At 38.8% G+C, this 17865-nt stretch overlaps 1 protein-coding gene across 7 annotated transcripts in view; it reads left to right on the top strand.

The window, feature by feature from the left end:
- The window catches only part of B4GALT4 (beta-1,4-galactosyltransferase 4), a 41422-nt gene extending 24223 nt beyond the window's left edge, over positions 1–17199 (top strand). For all 7 annotated transcript variants that reach the window (XM_058185490.1, XM_058185489.1, XM_058185486.1 and 4 more), the window contains 4 exons: positions 3052–3239; positions 8563–8685; positions 16265–16369; positions 16635–17199. In XM_058185490.1, the coding sequence (XP_058041473.1) occupies positions 3052–3239; positions 8563–8685; positions 16265–16369; positions 16635–16776 (558 nt within the window). In that variant the 3' untranslated portion in view covers positions 16777–17199. The remainder of the gene's footprint in view (positions 1–3051; positions 3240–8562; positions 8686–16264; positions 16370–16634) is intronic.
- Positions 17200–17865: the final 666 nt, after the last annotated feature.

Below are 17865 nucleotides of genomic sequence, written 5' to 3' on the forward strand. Positions count from 1 at the left end.
AAACTATACATTTATTCATTAATGTATTTATGGCCAATGTTTTGATGTTGGAAGACTCTTATCAACAAAGAGCTGTTAGTTCAATTTCAAAAATACTAGAACATCTGATTTCTCACCACCGTATGTGGCTTGCTAAGAACAAACCCTTTCTTACCATACAGCAAGAGACAAATAAATTGGGTATCATGACTTGCCCCCTAAACTTACAAGAACAACTTTTCACATTGGATGGCATAAAAATATAACACAGAAAGAAAGCATCCACTAAGCTTTGTTTGTTCAGTCATTTTTATTGGAAGAAGAGCCAAATGGAAATGATCAAGCAATGCACCAGTGCATTTAATAGTTCTTGGGATACCAGAATTAGCACCTACTTGGGTTATAAATTGATACAAAACAGACTCTGGCAATAAAGCATTGATGCTCTGGGTTTATTCTCTATGAAGCCATTCAGCTGGAAAATTCGAAGCAAAAGACATGGTTGCCTTAAGAGGTGCTATGAAGCATGGTGTCCACCAAGTCATTTTGGAGAAGAGAACATTGGTTCAAGGGAAGACATTTTTTTGTCTTGGATCTGCCAGGATCTTACCTCATAGAAAGATACATCAAGTGTTATAACTTTATCATCAATGGTACCCTGTAGTTAAGTAGAAAGACACCTGGTTAATATGAATAAGAAGTAGGAACAGTCCCAAGTAAGGTTAGGATAGCCTTTGCTTGCTAGGTGCTTTTTCTAAGGCAACTTGAAGCTTTCCAGCTAGCACTAACCATCATTGATGAACAGGATGGTAGAATTGTTGCCAAAACACTCTGGCAGGTTGGGAAAAACTGGCCTAAGGCAGCAATTATGTTCAGAATTGTATCTGAAACTTTTCTTTGAGAACTGCTCTCCTGTTCCCATCTCTGTTTTTGTGGCTAGGGAAAACAACTCTCTGCATCAACATTTGCAGGTCCCCCCCCCCCAGGTTGCAATATCATCTGTGGATCATGATGGCCTATCCAGGGAGATGAAAATGGGAACAAGGTTTCTTTTTTTAAAAAAAAAAGCAAAAGGAGCTTACAATATGACATTAATATGTCATACTTTGATTTTATAAAACCAATTACCTATGAAAAAAGTTTGAGGAGACTTTTCATCTTTCTTCATTTCCTGTTTAGTTGCTGATGGCTCTACAGAAGGACTCTGAATTCTCTTCTGAGTTTCTGCATTCATAACAATGCTTGGGTGCTTGCCAGAGCTATAGGCATTTAAATTGAGAATGGAGTTTACCTTAAAAATATAAAGTAAAATTCCATTTGAAAATAATAGTTACAGAAAACTAAGAGTAACGTGACAGTATAGTATCAGTTCACGTGTTTTTTAAACATTCATCTACAATTAAATTGTAAGATAAAGGAAAACTAACACAGTCTATTTTTAAAAGTTAAATTAGAAAATTGAAGCTATGGTTCTAAACAATGTAGTTTCCACTTGAGCATGGTGGATCTAATTTCTGGATAAGTATGACCATTCAGGAAAGAAATTTAAAGTTTATTCTTAAACATTAATTTGGAATTGAAATTGTGTCATAAATGCCTATTTTACAAATATTAAATAATTATGCGATACTACAATTTTTTAGGCTTGATGATTCTGGGATGAGAATATAACATCTAGGTAAAGTATATTTATAGTGTTAGGTAATCTTGGAATTCCTAGTATCATGTAAATGATCTGGAGACTTAAATTGAAATGTTCAATATGACACAGGATATCAGTTGATAATCGTGGCAAAATATTTAATTGTCAGATTAACTGGTCCACCAGTGAAGTCCTACAGTATAGTTCAACTTCCCATTGTGGGAGATCTCCATATGTGCTACCATATGGCTACTGGCCTTATTGGTGGGAATTCTGGGAGAATTGAACACATCTGTGGTTATTGGATTAGACAAGCTGTTAAAGTTTGTGTGTGCATTTGATCCAAGGCTTTTATATTCATCTCCGTGAATTAAGAGGATGGAAATGTGCATAATAATCTGTTTATTTACTGATGTTATATATTGTGTTTTTTTTCCAAGTATACAAATTGTTTCATAATCTGAAATAATAGATTTCAAGCCAAGAGACATGGCACAAAAGAAAAAAAGAAGGAGGGAAGAGGAAAAGAAAATAGACAGTTTTCTTGTCACGTCAAGAGAGCCAGACATAAAATGGCTGGCCTCAAATTTTTCTGATTTTAACCCAGTTAATTAATACTGGGAACTTGAATCCCAGGTCCCTAGATTATGGGAGGGCTGCCAACTCCAGCAGGGACTCATAAAAAATGGAAACAGAGAAATATATGGTTATATTGAGAAATAGCTGGTAGAGGAGTAGTTCTCAAGCTGAGAGCTTTCTGTATTTAAGAAACACCTTGGCTGCTTTACTGTTTAATCTTTCCTATCTCATATCTAGCACATACCTATACAGACTTCTTAGAATCTTAACCTTTTTTGACCTGGGTCTGCTTGCCCCTTGGATTTTGGCTGTGGGTAAACATTCTAACCCCTTTAAATTAGGATTTTATCAAACACTACAACCTTATCCAACAGGTTTATAATTTGAGTTGGTTATTCATTCAATTTATATGGTCACCATCTCTTCAGGATGATTCTCAGCAGCTAACTGCAGTTGAAAACCAAGAAAATAAACACAATAATCAATACATAATTGGTTGCCAATATAAAACCACAAACCCCCATTTACATAGCCATCCCATGGGCTCTGCTACATGTTCCATCCCTCATGCCTGGTAATGTCTTCAAGGCCTTACACAGACCAGTAGAGTCAGGATTAATCTGACTACGTCATCGAAATCTCAGACGGAAGGAGATGTGCTGGCAGACTTGAGAGGAAGAATCAAATAGCCCTGTGTTTTGTTTGAGGCAGCCAGGAGAAATAGAGGTCTTGGTTGTCAACACCATGCAGGGTGTTGACTTTTGAAGGACACTGTGAGAGTGCTTGATGTGGATAGAAGAAGCAGATGTATATTTATTGTTTGTACACTGATGTTTATTTATTGTTTTTAGGCTGGCAATGCCAAGTTTAACAGAGCAAAACTTCTAAATGTGGGATACCTGGAGGCACTGAAAGAAGAGAACTGGGATTGTTTTATTTTCCATGATGTGGACTTGTTGCCAGAGAACGACTTCAACATTTATCTATGTGGCAGTCAGCCAAAGCACTTGGTAGTGGGGAGAAATAGCACAGGTTACAGGTAAGAAACAATGTGTTACCAGATGTGTTTTTATGTAATTCAATATATCTATGAGTTATATTTTTGACCCTGGTTTGCTTGGCTTTGAAGTAACAAATTTTGCTGCAGCTAAATTTAGAACCTGTCACTAGTTCTCTGAATTACTAGCATTGTCCAAGTTGAATCAATGTAGAAATTAATGACCTAAAATGAGGATTTTCCAAATTCATGCAAATGTTTAGATGCCCCAAACTGTATATTGATTTAATGGATTGCAAGAATAACCTTGAGAGATAAGAGGAAGAACCTGCAACCTAGATAATGGTTTGATAAGAGATATCCAAAGTCTTTTGAACTCAGGAATGGTGGTGGAGAAAGTGTCTGTGAGACATAAATGTGGAGGAAGGGGAAACAGCTTTCAGACTTCCAAAATTATATTGCCATAATCTTACTATAGAGATAATATTATGGATAGTATTTTTGGTTTTGGTTTCTGATCTGGACTACCTTGAAGGTCTGACAATTTCACGGAATCCTTATATTTTTAATTGAAGACTAGTTAATAATAAAAAATATAACAATTCCATAATGCATTGAGGAAATATTTTTTTGCAAAAAATTTCAAGTAGAGAAAAATAAATTATGAAACTTTTCACCTTTGCTATACATAAAAAGCCTTACTGATACTGTAAGTAGATGTCTTAAGATAATGCCTGGAATCTGCCCAACTGGGCAAAATTTTGGTTCTTTTTAGCTTTTTTTTTTTAATTGAAAAAGTTTTTACAAAATCCCCCTTTTTCCCCTCCCCCTCCATCCCTCCCCCTCCCTCCAAAACCACCCTCCTCCCTCCCCACCCCCGACTTCCCAGAACAAATACAAGGTATAGTTCAAAAGAAAAAACAATCATACGCTAAATTTTCCCTAACACAAATTATAATCCTCCCCTTCTTCTCAAATCCTAACTTCCCCTTTTTAGCTTTTTTTACTTTATCTGTAACCTTCTCTAACATGGCACTCAAAGAAGCCTTAATCTCATTTGTTAGCTTGTGTAAGGTTTTCTGTTGTTCACCTATTATTATTTTAGCTGTTATACTTAAGTAAACAATAAGTTCTTTCATTTTTTTTTACTTTCAATCAAATAAGTGCAGTACATTCATTTTTAGTAATGAAGATATTTGAAGCTAATGAAGATGCTGAAGATTTTAAGTGGAAGAGTATAATTTTCTCATGACTACCGTAAATGAAAAATTCCTTTTGTAAACATCTTCTACAGCATTTAGAAAAATAAATATGACACATGTATAGTAATCTAACCAAGGTAAAATTCCAGCGAAGTGTAATCTTTTATTATTTATTTATTTATTTATTTATTCATATTTTTATACCGCCCCTGAGGTTCTTGCCTTGAATTAGAAGTAAATCCACTTCTAATCCGTTTCTATAATGTCTGCAATTTTGTTTCCTTTATACTTTTACCAAAATCAGTATTCCAAACTTCCTTTAATCTTAGGGATGAATCTCCCTTTTCTAATTGCAATGATTAATTTTGTATCATCAAATCAGTGTGGACTCTTAACCATATAGATAGATTTTTGTAAGATCATCTGTCCCTAACTTGGCCCTTAAACTCTTCCCTTGGCTCTCCCGAGGCACCCCCATTACCAGTGTTAAGTGTATCCATGTTGTTTCTGGCTGTCCTCTTCTCTTTTCTTCCATCTTTCCCAGCCTTCTCCTGAGAGCTTCGCATAATGTGTCTTGAGTAGGGCAGTTTGAGCCTAATTATTCATACCTCAAGTGTGAATTCTGGATCCCTTTGTTTGTTTTCTTGCCTGTAATGGTTTTCTCAGGAGTCTTCTCTATCACTAAAGTTCAAAAGCATCAATGCTTTTTCTAGCCAACTTCTTAAAAGTTCAATTTTCACTTTCGCCCAGTGTTGCAGAGAAAATAATTGCTTGCGCTGTTCTCATTTTTGTTAAACATACACACATTAGAACATCTGAATATGTTTTCCAAGACCTTCATGGGTGCCCTGTCATGTGCTAGATACTGGTATATTTCTTGGCTACTTGTTCCTTTTATTGTTGATGGTTAAAAGCAGAAACTATGATATTTATCAGTTACTCTTTTCATTGTCAATTACAAGGCTCATTATTATCTGATCTTTGTAATTGTAGTCTATTTTTTCCATTGTGGTCCTTGACTTTTATTACTAGAGCTTTCAGATCCTTCCTTTTTTAGCTCCCTGCAGTGGTGGGATTCTACTGGGTCGGGCGAACCATTAGCTCCAACTTTCAGCCGTGAGTGAACCGATTCTCTCTTCTTTGAAATTGGCCCGCCCGCCGCCCCTTCACTATACTCACCTATATTTCTGCTTCCGAAGCCTAGCTGATTGGGGCGGCAGAGTGGGTTGCCACTCCTGGCTGTTTTCCTTGTTCTCAGCAATGCGGAAGTTCAATTTTCTGCAAACTCTGCGCGCATAGTGCACATCTGGCACACAGTGCGCGTCTGGCGCTCTCTCTCTCAGTGAACTGGTTGTTAAACTGGTAGGATTCCACCACTGGCTCCCTGAGTAATATCATCACCATAACACACTTTGTTGAAGTGTCTTCCTCTAATTTTAAAAACATGTGTTTTCTTTCAAATTCCTTTAATATATTTTCAGTGTTTAGATTGAATAAATAAGTGGAGAACATACAGTCATCTCTCACTCTTTTGCTAGCCTGGAGCCTGTCATGTTATCTTCAGAATGTGACTTCCTAACCTCTGCATAGGCGTCAACATTTTTAACATTATTCCTTTTGATTGTGTCAAATAGTTAAATATGAATTTTCCAAAAGTGATATAATTTTGGATGTGCTCACCCCTAGATTCCTGAAGGGGAAAAAAAAATTATTCTGGATTTTACAATTAGATAATAAGTTTTAACCACTTTCTTAAAGGTGACAGAAATTGAACAGACCTACTTTCTTTCTCCTGGTTTCATTTGGTAGCATTTGCAGCATCTGTTTGTACTTGGGATTCAGGGAGGTTGAACTACAGTGCCAATGTAATTCAGATGGCAACTTTTTTAGCAAAGGAGGGGAAAGTGCCCAGTCAGCTGAGCGTCCTGTCTTCTAATCCGTTGCTGCCACCTACTGCTCTATGCTGGTGTTTGTAATAAAGGGCTTAAATTTTTACTTGCTCCATTTTGTTTTAAAATTATACACAATACAGGCAGGTAATGTTGCTAAAGTGTAATCAGCTTTGTTATTTTGAAGAATCATGGATGTGGTGAAATGTGGAACTGAGCAAGACTTACTTAGGTAAAGGTTCCCCTTGCACTTATGTGCTAGTCGTTCCCGACTCTAGGGGGCGGTGCTCATCTCCATTTCAAAGCCAAAGAGCCAGCGCTGTCTGAAGATGTCTCCGTGGTCATGTGGTCTGCATGATTAAATGCCAAAGGCACACGGAACGCTGTTACCTTCCCACCAAAGGTGGTCCCTATTTTTCTACTTGCATTTTTTACGTGCTTTCGAACTGCTAGGTTGGCAGAAGCTGGGACAAGTAACGAGAGCTCACCCCGTTATGCAGCGCTAGCATCTTAGCCACTGAGCCACCTCATCCCATACTTAAATGTCCACAATTTACTTAAATGTCCACAATTAGACAGAGAAAGTAAATTCTTATTTTGACCCAACAACATGCTTTTTTTTTGGTTGGCCAAAGTTAATATGATTTTAAAACAAAAAAAAGTTCTTTTTTAAAGCAAGCGTTGGCAACTATATTGGCCAGAACAGAATGATGGACAGATCTCACATCCCCTGTCTTGTACTTTGACATTCACTACCCTGTTTCACTTTGTATGGTAGGACTCTACATGGATACTTCTGAATTCAGGTATGAAGAAGAATAGAAAACTCCTAGTTGCTTGTGGAATAGGTTCATCTGCTGTTCCATGGAACAAATTATGCTGGTTACTGGTCCACCTGTTATTAGTCACCGCTCTAGGCAACTTGGTTGTAACTATAATTTTTGAATATTTTGGGTTAAGCACCAATTTGATGAGGGACATATTTGAACTTTGATGGGTTTATCATAATCACCACCCTTCATAATCACTCATGTACTAGAAGACGAGTAGTTGTCAACCTTGCAGCATTTCCACCTCCTATCAGAAAGTTATGGATAGGATAGGGGTTTCAAGGATCATCTTGGCCAGTCCTCTATAATGTGCAGCAAATTTTTTGTTCGAGGGTTGATTAACTTAACGTGGTAGGCTCATGCACATGTGCACAACTCCATTGGTGTGAGAGGAGGGTGTGCCCTCCATTCTTGCAAATGAAGCTTTGCACATTTTGGCTCACCTGCGAAGTTCCAGTCAGGTGAGCAGTGGGCACTTGGGCTTGTGTATGAAGCTCCATTTGCGCGAGCTAAGGGTGCTTAAGCAAAGGGGGCTTGTGCTCATGCGCAAAGCTCTGCTTGCGTGAATGGAGCTTTGTATGTGAGTGCAAGGGCCCACCATTCATGCTAGTGGAGCTTCACGTGCACAAGTATGCATCTTTGCCCATCACTCGTGTGGCCTGGTTTTGAACAGGTTGCAGTCCGGGGTTGGGGACCCCTGCTTTAAATGAATGTTTTGTTTTGGGAAAGGAGCACTCACTATAATCAGAACCAGCCTGACAGGGCCTGTATATTACCTAAATGGATTAAGCTAATTTGTTAGTATCTGCTGACTTTAAAAGAAAGCCCAACCGGCACCAACTCCTTTATTTTTCATCTTTCTCTACTTGCTACTGAAGTAGGTAAAGATGCATAATGCTTATACCTTGATTTACATGATTTTCCATTGGACCATCCTTTATTCTAAGTCAAGGAGTATAATATTAACTTATTTTTTCGGGGTAGAAGGAGTCAGAAGTGAATAAATTGAATCAGATAGACAAACCACCTCCTTGAATCTGTGATTTAGTGAATGTGAATCTCATGGCATATTGAATTAATCAGGGGGCTTCAAAGAGCCCCTTTCCCTAGATTCCCCACAAAGGGAGCTAAGTTAGATACAGGCGCTTAGTATATGAGTTTAATCCACCAGTTCAGAATAAATGGGTTCATTATAACCTCAAAGGGTAATGAAGAAGCTTGTCATCATTGTCAAAATCAACGTGCAGTGCTAGTTGATATAATAAAAGCCCAAAATCTTTGGCATACCTTTCTTGGGAAAACTTAGGAAAATGTATTGCTAGGTATTACTGCTTTAATTGTGTTTGTTTTAAAACTTGGAATTCTGCAAACTTTCTGTTTCTGATAAATATGTAAATGCCATTTTTTAAAAATAACTTTCCTGCCCCTGCATATGTGTTCATAGGTTGCGTTACCAAGGATACTTTGGCGGTGTAACTGCTCTGACAAGGGAGCAATTTCTGAAGGTGAATGGATTTTCAAACAACTACTGGGGCTGGGGAGGAGAGGACGATGACCTCCGGATCAGGTACATTTCAGTCAAATGCAAAGTGGGTGGCACGGAATGTAGGTGATGGGAATCTTTCCTGTGGTATGACTCACATTTTGTTAAGGCAAATTATCTTAAGAGAGTCTGGAAATTGAGATCAGAGTTGGCATGCAGGAAGCTTAATCAGAAATATGAAAATGTGTTTTAAAAACTGGAAGTCCACTCCACTAACTAGGATTGGCTGCACTTATATGAGATGATTTTCTTAAGACTGCTTGGCATAACCACAGACAACCTTCTTGTGACTTGTTTTTTTAATCACCTCTCTACATCTGGATTATTTCAGGTTTCTTCTTCCATGAAGCAGCATGAAAGTAATGCTGCCCTTTTAGTGCAAGGTGGGAATAATTCAGCAACAGATAAACAATAATCAAACCATTCAAAATTGTGCCAATGTATGGGAACCTACAATACAACTGTAGGTTGATGTGTTAGGCTTGTTCTAGTACCTGTCTGCACATTACTATAATTGCCATTTGCAGAACAATACAACTGCAACGTATCTGCTTTGGGGTTCAACAGTACTATTAAGAATAGAATAAAATAGAATAGAATAGAATAGAATAGAATTTTATTGGCCAAGTGTGATTGGACACACAAGGAATTTGTCTTGGTGCATATGCTCTCAGTGTACATAAAAGAAAAGATACGTTCATCAAGGTACGACATTTACAACACAATTGATGGTCAATATATCAATATAAATCATAAGGATTGCCAGCAACAAGTTATAGTCATACAGTCATAAGTGGAAAGAGATTGGTGATGGGAACTATGAGACGATTAATAGTAGTGCAGATTCAGTAAATAGTCTGACAGTGTTGATGGAATTATTTGTTTAGCAGAGTGATGGCCTTCGGGAAAAAACTGTTCTTGTGTCTAGTTGTTCTGGTGTGCAGTGCTCTATAGTGCTCCAACACTGGAAATTTTTAAGAAAATGTTGGATAACCATCTGACTGAGATGGTATAGGGTTTCCTGCCTGGGCAGGGGGTTGGACTAGAAGGCCTCCAAGGTCCCTTCCAACTCTGATGTTATGTTATGTTATGTTATGTTATATAGCGTCGTTTTGAGGGTAGGGGTTGAAACAGTTTATGTCCAGGATGTGAGGGATCTGTAAATATTTTCACGGCCCTCTTCTTGATTCGTGCAGTATACAGGTCCTCAATGGAAGGCAGGTTTATTTTATTTATTTATTTATTTATTTATTATTTAAATTTTTATACCGCCCTTCTCCCGAAGGACTCAGGGCGGTTCACAGCCTGATAAAAAATGCAAAATAATACAATATAAATATGATTAAAATACAATTAAAAAACTTATTAAATTGGCCATGGTTAAAATTTAGAATAAAAACCCATTAAAAACCCATAAGTTTAAAAACTAACCCAGTCCAGCGCAGATGAATAGGTGAGTTTTAAGCTCGCGACGAAAGGTTCGGAGGTCCGGAAGTTGACGGAGTCCTGGGGGGAGTTCGTTCCAGAGGGCGGGAGCCCCCACAGAGAAGGCCCTTCCTGGGCGTGCCAGACGACACTGTCGCGCCGACGGCACCCTGAGGAGTCCCTCTCTGTGAGAGCGCACGGGTCGGTGAGAGGTATTCGGTAGCAGCAGGCGGTCCCGTAGATAGCCCGGCCCTATGCCATGGAGCGCTTTGAAGACGTTCACCAACACCTTGAAGCGCACCCGGAAGGCCACAGGTAGCCAGTGCAGCCTGCGCAGGATAGGTGTCACGCGGGAGCCACGAGGGGCTCCCTCTATCACCCGCGCAGCTGCATTCTGGACTAACTGAAGCCTCCGGATGCCCCTCAAGGGGAGCCCCATGTAGAGAGCATTGCAGTAATCCAGACGAGACGTCACAAGGGCGTGAGTGACTGTGCATAAGGTTGGTAGCAATTGTTTTTTCTGCAGTTCTAATTATCCTCTGAAGTCTGTGTTTTTCTTGTTGGGTTGCAGAACCGAACCAGACAGTAATAGAGGTGCAAATGACAGACTCAATAATTCCTCTGTAGAATTGGATCAGCAGCTCCTTGGGCAGTTTGAGCTTACTGAGTTGGCGCAGAAAGAACATTCTTTGTTGTCCTTTTTTAATGATGTTTTTGATATTAGCTGTCTATTTGAGATCTTGCGATATGATAGAACCTAGAAATTTGAAGGTTTCTACTGTTGATACTGTGTTGTCAAGTATTGTGAGAGGTGAAAGTATGGAAGGGTTTCTCCTAAAGTCTACTACCATTTCTACGGTTTTGAGTGTGTTCAGTTCCAGATTGTTTTGGTTGCACCACAAGGCTAGTCATTCGACCTCTCGTCTATATGCGGATTCGTCATTGTCTCGAATGAGACCAATCACTGTTGTGTCATCTGCGAACTTCAGTAGCTTAACAGATGGATCATTGGAGATGCAGTCATTGGTATACAGAGAGAAGAGAAGTGGGGAGAGCACACAGCCTTGGGGGGCCCGTGTGCTAATTGTACAGGTATTTGATGTGATCTTGCTTAGCTTCACCTGCTGCTTCCTGTTTGTTAGGAAGCTTGTGATCCACTTACAAGTCTGTTCCGGTACCTGTAGCTGGTTTAGCTTAGTTAGAAGAATGTCTGGAATGATGGTATTGAATGCTGAACTAAAGTCTACAAAAAGGACCCTTGCATAGGTCTTTGGAGACTCAAGATGTTGTAGGATGTAGTGCAGAGCCATATTAACAGCATCATCTGTTGATCTATTTGCTCGGTATGCAAATTGCAAGGGATCTAACAGCGGATCTGTGATGGTTTTCAGGTAGGAAAGCACTAGCCTTTCAAAGGTTTTCATGACTACAGATGTTAAAGCAACTGGTCTGTAGTCATTCAGTTCCTTGATGGTGGGCTTCTTCGGCACTGGGATGATGGTAGAACGTTTGAAGCAAGAAGGAACATAACACATCTCTGGTGATTTATTGAAAATATGGGTGAAGATGGGGGCCAATTGGTCAGCACAGACTTTTAAGCAAGAAGGAGTTATCTTGTCTGGGCCTGGAGCTTTTCCTGGCTTTTGTCTGTGAAATAGGTCCTGCACTTCCTTTTCTGTGATCACTAGGGGTTGTGAACCCAATGAAATGGGGTCAGTTGTAGGAGGCTTGGCTGTTGTTGGTGTGTCTGAGATGGGGGTTGTGGAGATAGGTGGCTGTTATTAAGACAGGAATGTTCAAACCAACTTTAAAAAAATAAATATGAAGCTTTGAAGGCTGTCTCTGGCTTTTTGTGCATGTACTTCTGATGAGCATGGACTATTCATGGGGAGACAAGAGACAGTCTTCGGAACAGTTGTGCAAGGCTTCTGATGTTCTGGTGGTCCATCCAGAAGGATCTCATAGACTTAGATGAAAAAACAAAGGATTGTAGAGTAGATTTCCAGTAAAATGAATAACAATTAGCGTATTTTTCAGAATAAAACACACTGGAGTATAAGACGCAGCTTAGTTTTTGGGAGGAAAATAGAGAAAAAAACCCTGCCTACCAGGTCTTCATCTGGCTAGAGTTCTTGGTCTGGTCAGCTTCAGCACATTAGTTTGCTGTTTTTTATCCCCTGCTTGGGGATAAAAAACAGCTTCTAAAGCAGGGGTCTCCAACCTTAGCAATTTTAAGACCTTTAAGCAAAGCTGGCTGAGGAATTCTGGGAGTTGAAGTCCACAGATCTTAAAGTTGCCAAGGTTGGAGACCCCTGTTCTAAAGCACAACTGATCTTTGGAGAGAGAAGCAATGAGAAAAGCAGGCAAACCACGGAGATCGCTTCACGCGTGCTTCACTTGCTAGCGCCTCGTTAGGGCTGAAAAAAGCTTCACAGCTGAGAGTCTGAGAGAGCAGGCAAAGCACAGATCACTTCACTGACAAAAAGCTTAGTGTTCTGTCCCCTCCCGGCCTCAGCCATGTGAGCTGGCTAAACGAGCCAGTAATTGAGTTCACGGCTGCTATCAGTCCTGGCAGGGAATCTGCAGCTGCCTGCCAAAGTCTTCCCTTATCTTGGGGTTGCCAGGCAACCAGGTAGTCAGCAATCCAGGCCAAATGTTCAGCTCACTTCTCCACGAGTCAAATAGTTCAGCTCAATTTTTGCTCGTCACGGAGCAGAAGAGCAGTCAGGGCTGCTTTTATACTCTGTGCGGTGTGGCTCCGTGACTCAGCACTCTCCAGGCCTGCCCCACCCCTTCCTTTGTTGTAGCCGCTCTCGTATCTCCGAAACCTGGGATCTAGCCAGGCCTGGTTGCCTTCAGCCGGGTCTGGAGGCGTGGCCTGGGGGGGGGAGTCAGGAGACGGAGGCCTCGTTATCTTCTCCACCTGGCCTGCCTCTGGCTCCTGGAGCTGAGCCAGAGGAGCTGGTGCTCCAGAGGTAAGTCCTGATGGCCCTTCCCCCTCACTTTCCGAGTCACTTTCTGGAAGGGGGGCGCAGACATAACACTTAGCACGGAGATCGCTTCACTCACTAGTGCCTCGTTAGGGCTGAAAAAAAGCTTTGAAAAAGCTACATCCGGAGTATAAAATGCACCCAAATTTTCAGCCTCTTTTAGGAGGGAAAAAAGTGTGTCTTATACTCCGAAAAATACGGTATAAAATCCTTCTCAGGATCACATCAGAAACATCCGATGTGTTTTTCTGATTCTGTTGGCTCTGCCTGTCAGCAAATGTAGCGTTTAGAATTGGTTCATTCTGTTTGTCTTTCTTCCTAAAGGTCAACAGAACTGGGTTTTGCAAGAAGATAAATATTTAGCATTCAGAGGAACAGATAGTGCAGTCCCCATTTTTAAAGGAGAGAATGCTAAAAAAAGTGCTATGCTAGAATCAAGAATGCTTTGTTTGCTGTGGTCTGTTTTTCATTCTATAAATTGTGATACCAGCCTCTCCTAGTCTGGTGCCTTGCAGTGTTTTGAAATTATATCTTCCAAAATTGTCTCAGCGCATCTATATAATACTTGTCTGGCAAACACTGGACTAGATAAGGGCACTTCCATCACCCTCCTTTAGTCAACCTATTCCCAGTTAATTTGCAAACGATGAGTGTTGCTGAAATTAATCCAAAATCTTGGCCATTGAATCCTCCTGCTCAGTGTAGCAGTCGAGTTTGAAACATCCTCCACAGAGAATTATCCAATCTGTTTGACAGTGTCAGTGACAAGAAGCAAACCATCTCCCTATGGAGATGGTTCTGTTCTCAAACATCTGGTCTCTGTTATATTTTTTCTTTACAATCAGTGGCAGTCTTCCTTCCTGCATTCTCTCTCCTGTAGCCAGGAATGGTTAAGGACAAGACCATGATGTTCATACAGGTAGTCCTTGACTGAAGACCAGAATTGGGACCAATATTTTGTTACTAAACAAGGTAGTGTTAAGCAAATCACAAACATGCATACTTCTCTTTCTTCTTCCTCCTCCTGTTTTCCCCATAACAGCAACATGTGAAGTAAGCTGGGCAGAGAGAAAGTGATTGGCCCAAAGTCACCAAGCCACTTTTCATGCCTAAAGTGGGATTAGAACTATAAACCATCTCCTGGTTTCTAGGCCAGCACTTTAACCACTATACCAAAGTGGCTCCCTGTCACTGTAATTAAACAGTTACAAGGGAAGAAAAGAACTATAAAATAGTGGCTAGGATCTTCAACTCTTATAGATGTCACATGATGAATCCTATGGTTAATGATATCAAAAGCCCCTGTGAAGCCTAATAGGGTCACAAAGACTGTCCTTACCCAGTCAGGTCATCCACAGCAGCAATCAATGCAGTAATATATGATGATATATTTATCTGCTTCTTTCAAGGACCTCTGCAACTGAGCCCTAACTACAGACTTCTCACCATCCCATATGGTCATAGTGTAGGCTTCAACCTAGGCTTTTGCTTATGATTGGTTCAATTCCTTGTTTTGTTTTGTTTTTTCCATTGCTTTAAGGCAATAAATGGCAGATAAATCACATATAATATGGCAACAAGTTTCAGTCACTTGTGATAAGCTAAGAAAACATAATGCCTGCTCAGATTAATTATTTATATATGATTTCTATCTTGCTTTTCCTCTAGGACCTGAAGGTGGCATACATAGCATTCCTACCTTCAGTTCTTACAATAGCTTTCAGCGTGAAATGGACTGAGAGGTAGTAACAGGGTTTGGCTATCATGGTTAAAAAGGAACCTGAACCTGATTTTTCAATGTTCTAGCCCAGTACCTATTCCATCACACCAAAATGTAATATGAATTATTCTGCTCACTATTGGCAGTATTACATATATTACACATGGTTGCTACTTCTAGGGAAAAGCGGTTTCAAAGGCAAATTTAAAAGGCAGAAAAGTAACACATAAGTGAACAATTTTCCCTGCTTTGTTTTCCATTCTTTGTAGGCCTCTTCTTTCATTTTGTTAAGAATAAAAGCTCATCTGGAATCCTGAAAAACAAAAAATCAGCTGCAGAGTGAAGTGCAAGAACAAATTAATAGGCAGTTTTCTCTATTTCACATCCCACTCAAGCTATTTCACTTTAGAAGCAGCAGCAATTGGAGAATTAAAATTAGGAAAGACAGTTCTGAAATAGATCAAAAACTCATCTAGTTTAGGAATTTATTTCCAAGTTGACCAGTAAGTATATAAATAGTTGTGTTATCCTACTTATATATCCCGGTGATTGGTACAAAGAATCTGGTTAGTAGTTGTGATCAATAGCCTTATCCTCTGTCATTTTAATGTTATTAAAACTGCTGTAATTGCCATCCCTAGCAATGTATTCCACAGATTACAAATTCTATATCTACCTTCACAAATTTCTCATAATTTAGCTTCCTTGAACATTTGTTGGGGTACAAGGGAGAAAACTTTGATTTTATTCACCTCTTCATCAGCATGAATTTGTTGTATATAATTCAGCTGTGCAAATTTGGTATTTGACTCAGAAGAGGTACTTTGAAGCACAGATGCATCATCTACAACTCATTAAAGCAGTTGTATATTTCCAAGTTCACTCGGCTGCTATGAACGCTTTCCCAAAGCAGCATGATTCTGGAAAAAGGCATATTATTTTAATGAATTACAGCTAAATGCAGGGCTTGTATTCCTCTTCCAAATTAAATATATAGTATTGGTCTTAACATGCAATTGCAGCTTGTATGAAGATTGTCCTTCCCTAAAGCAAAATTTTATTATTTTCATCCATTTATCCAGAAAAGTGCCATAGGATTTTTCTGCCTTCAACATAGGACTTTTGGAAAGGAGGAAGTGGGATTCATGAAAATTGTGATAGTTCCACTTTTCAGTGGCAGTTTATGTAGCACTCATTCTGTGCTTGCTGCATTCTTATTCATATAGCATTATAGTTAGATTTAAGTGAAATAAAATGTGCAATTTGAGGAAGAGCCTTTATTCTAGGGGTTCTCTTCTTTTGACTGGAAAGTTGAGTTCATGTTCATGGTTGCTTTCATGTGTGCTTTCCTAGTCATTATCAGCAAGCAAAATGGCCAGGTAGCTCTCCATCATATTCTCTAATCTACCATAATGCTTGCACTTCACAACTTGTCATTACTCATAAATTGTCACATTTTTGTTTTCAGGGTTGAAATGCAGAAAATGAAGATAATCCGACCTTCCCCCAGTATAGCTAAGTACACTATGATCTTTCATACCAGAGACCAAGGCAACGAGGCAAATGGCCAGAGGTGAGTTAAGCGAACTGTATCTATGAAGCAAATTTCATTGAAGAGTATAATTGGCGATAGAAAAAATTAGACTGTGGATTGTGTTCCTGATAAGATACAGCATGTTTGGGAGACTATTGTATATCTGAGAATGGATGGATTGAAAACAAAATTGCTTATTATACAGCTTCTTGAGGTGCATTTTAACTATGCATTTTAATATTACTTAATATGTGACCTATTCTTTCTCTTTCCCTCCTACCTCCCAACATTAAAATCTCTTCAGAATGAATCTCTTGCGTCAAGTGTCTCGAGTATGGAAGACTGACGGGCTAAATTCATGCTCCTATAAACTGCTTTCAAAAGAATACAATCTTTTATATACAAATATTACAGTGGATTTTGGAAGGCAAACTAAGTTTTCATAATCATTTCTTATGGCTAATAAATTTTATTCAAATGGACCAAAAAAAGTAATGACTTGAGCTACAGCAGTGAAATATTTCTTTTTCTGTTGGTGGATACTCAACAAGTTCTTTACACACGGAATATTTTTTAAAACTGATAGATTTGTTAGTTACTTCCTTTTGAGCTATAAGACAACATTGAAAATAAAAACTTTCTTTGGATAAAAGTAATCCTTTGTAAAGAATTCTACGAACATTTTTTTTTGAAATGAAGAGATATAAGAACAATTCAACTGTTAATTTTTCAATGAAGCAAGACTTTTTTTCAGTCCAACTTTTTAAAATGTCTTTTTTTCATTTGAAGAACTGCTCAACATATTCTAAACAGGGGTGGTACATAATTTCTTTTTCTTAAACAAGGAAAAAATAAAACTTTGAATAAAGTTTAACTTTTGTTGATCTTCAGTTTTCATATTTATCCGAATATCTGTTAGTTTAAGAATGTGTGAGAATTTACTACTAAAAGAAATTGATTGTGCTTTTCATTTTTCAAAGGATAACAGCCAAACATATTTGCGTAGAATATACAAGTAGATAAACTGGTATTAAAATGATAGCATATACCTTTGCAAGGTTGGAGTGCAGAATGGTCTTAAAACATAGTGATATGTCTTCAGGAGGGAGGGGAAAGCTGGGAGACAATTAGTGCAACTAATGAATATGAGATCTTAGTACTAAATATACAAACGGTCCTATGGTTAAATGTGTAACCTCTTATTTTTTAAAAAATGAGCATAAAAATAAATTGTGTTCTAGCTACTCAAAGTCAAATTATTTTTATATTGTCAAGGTGGCTAGCAAACCACATGAATTTGAAAGGCAAACAATCCTTATTTTTTTTCAACTGCTTTACAAATGGACAGAGGGAAATAGATTCAACATTGATGTTTTGAGCAAACAGCAATTTTGCTTAAATATTTATAGATTTCCTACTCTGCCTTTCTATAGGATGACTGCTATGATGATTCAGTGAGCTATATATATGAAATATAATACAAGATAAATCTCCATATCCATTAATTCCATATTTTTAATATGGTAAATACATAA

This window comes from Ahaetulla prasina, chromosome 5, assembly GCF_028640845.1.
Source record: "Ahaetulla prasina isolate Xishuangbanna chromosome 5, ASM2864084v1, whole genome shotgun sequence".
Classification (NCBI taxonomy): Eukaryota; Metazoa; Chordata; class Lepidosauria; order Squamata; family Colubridae; genus Ahaetulla; species Ahaetulla prasina.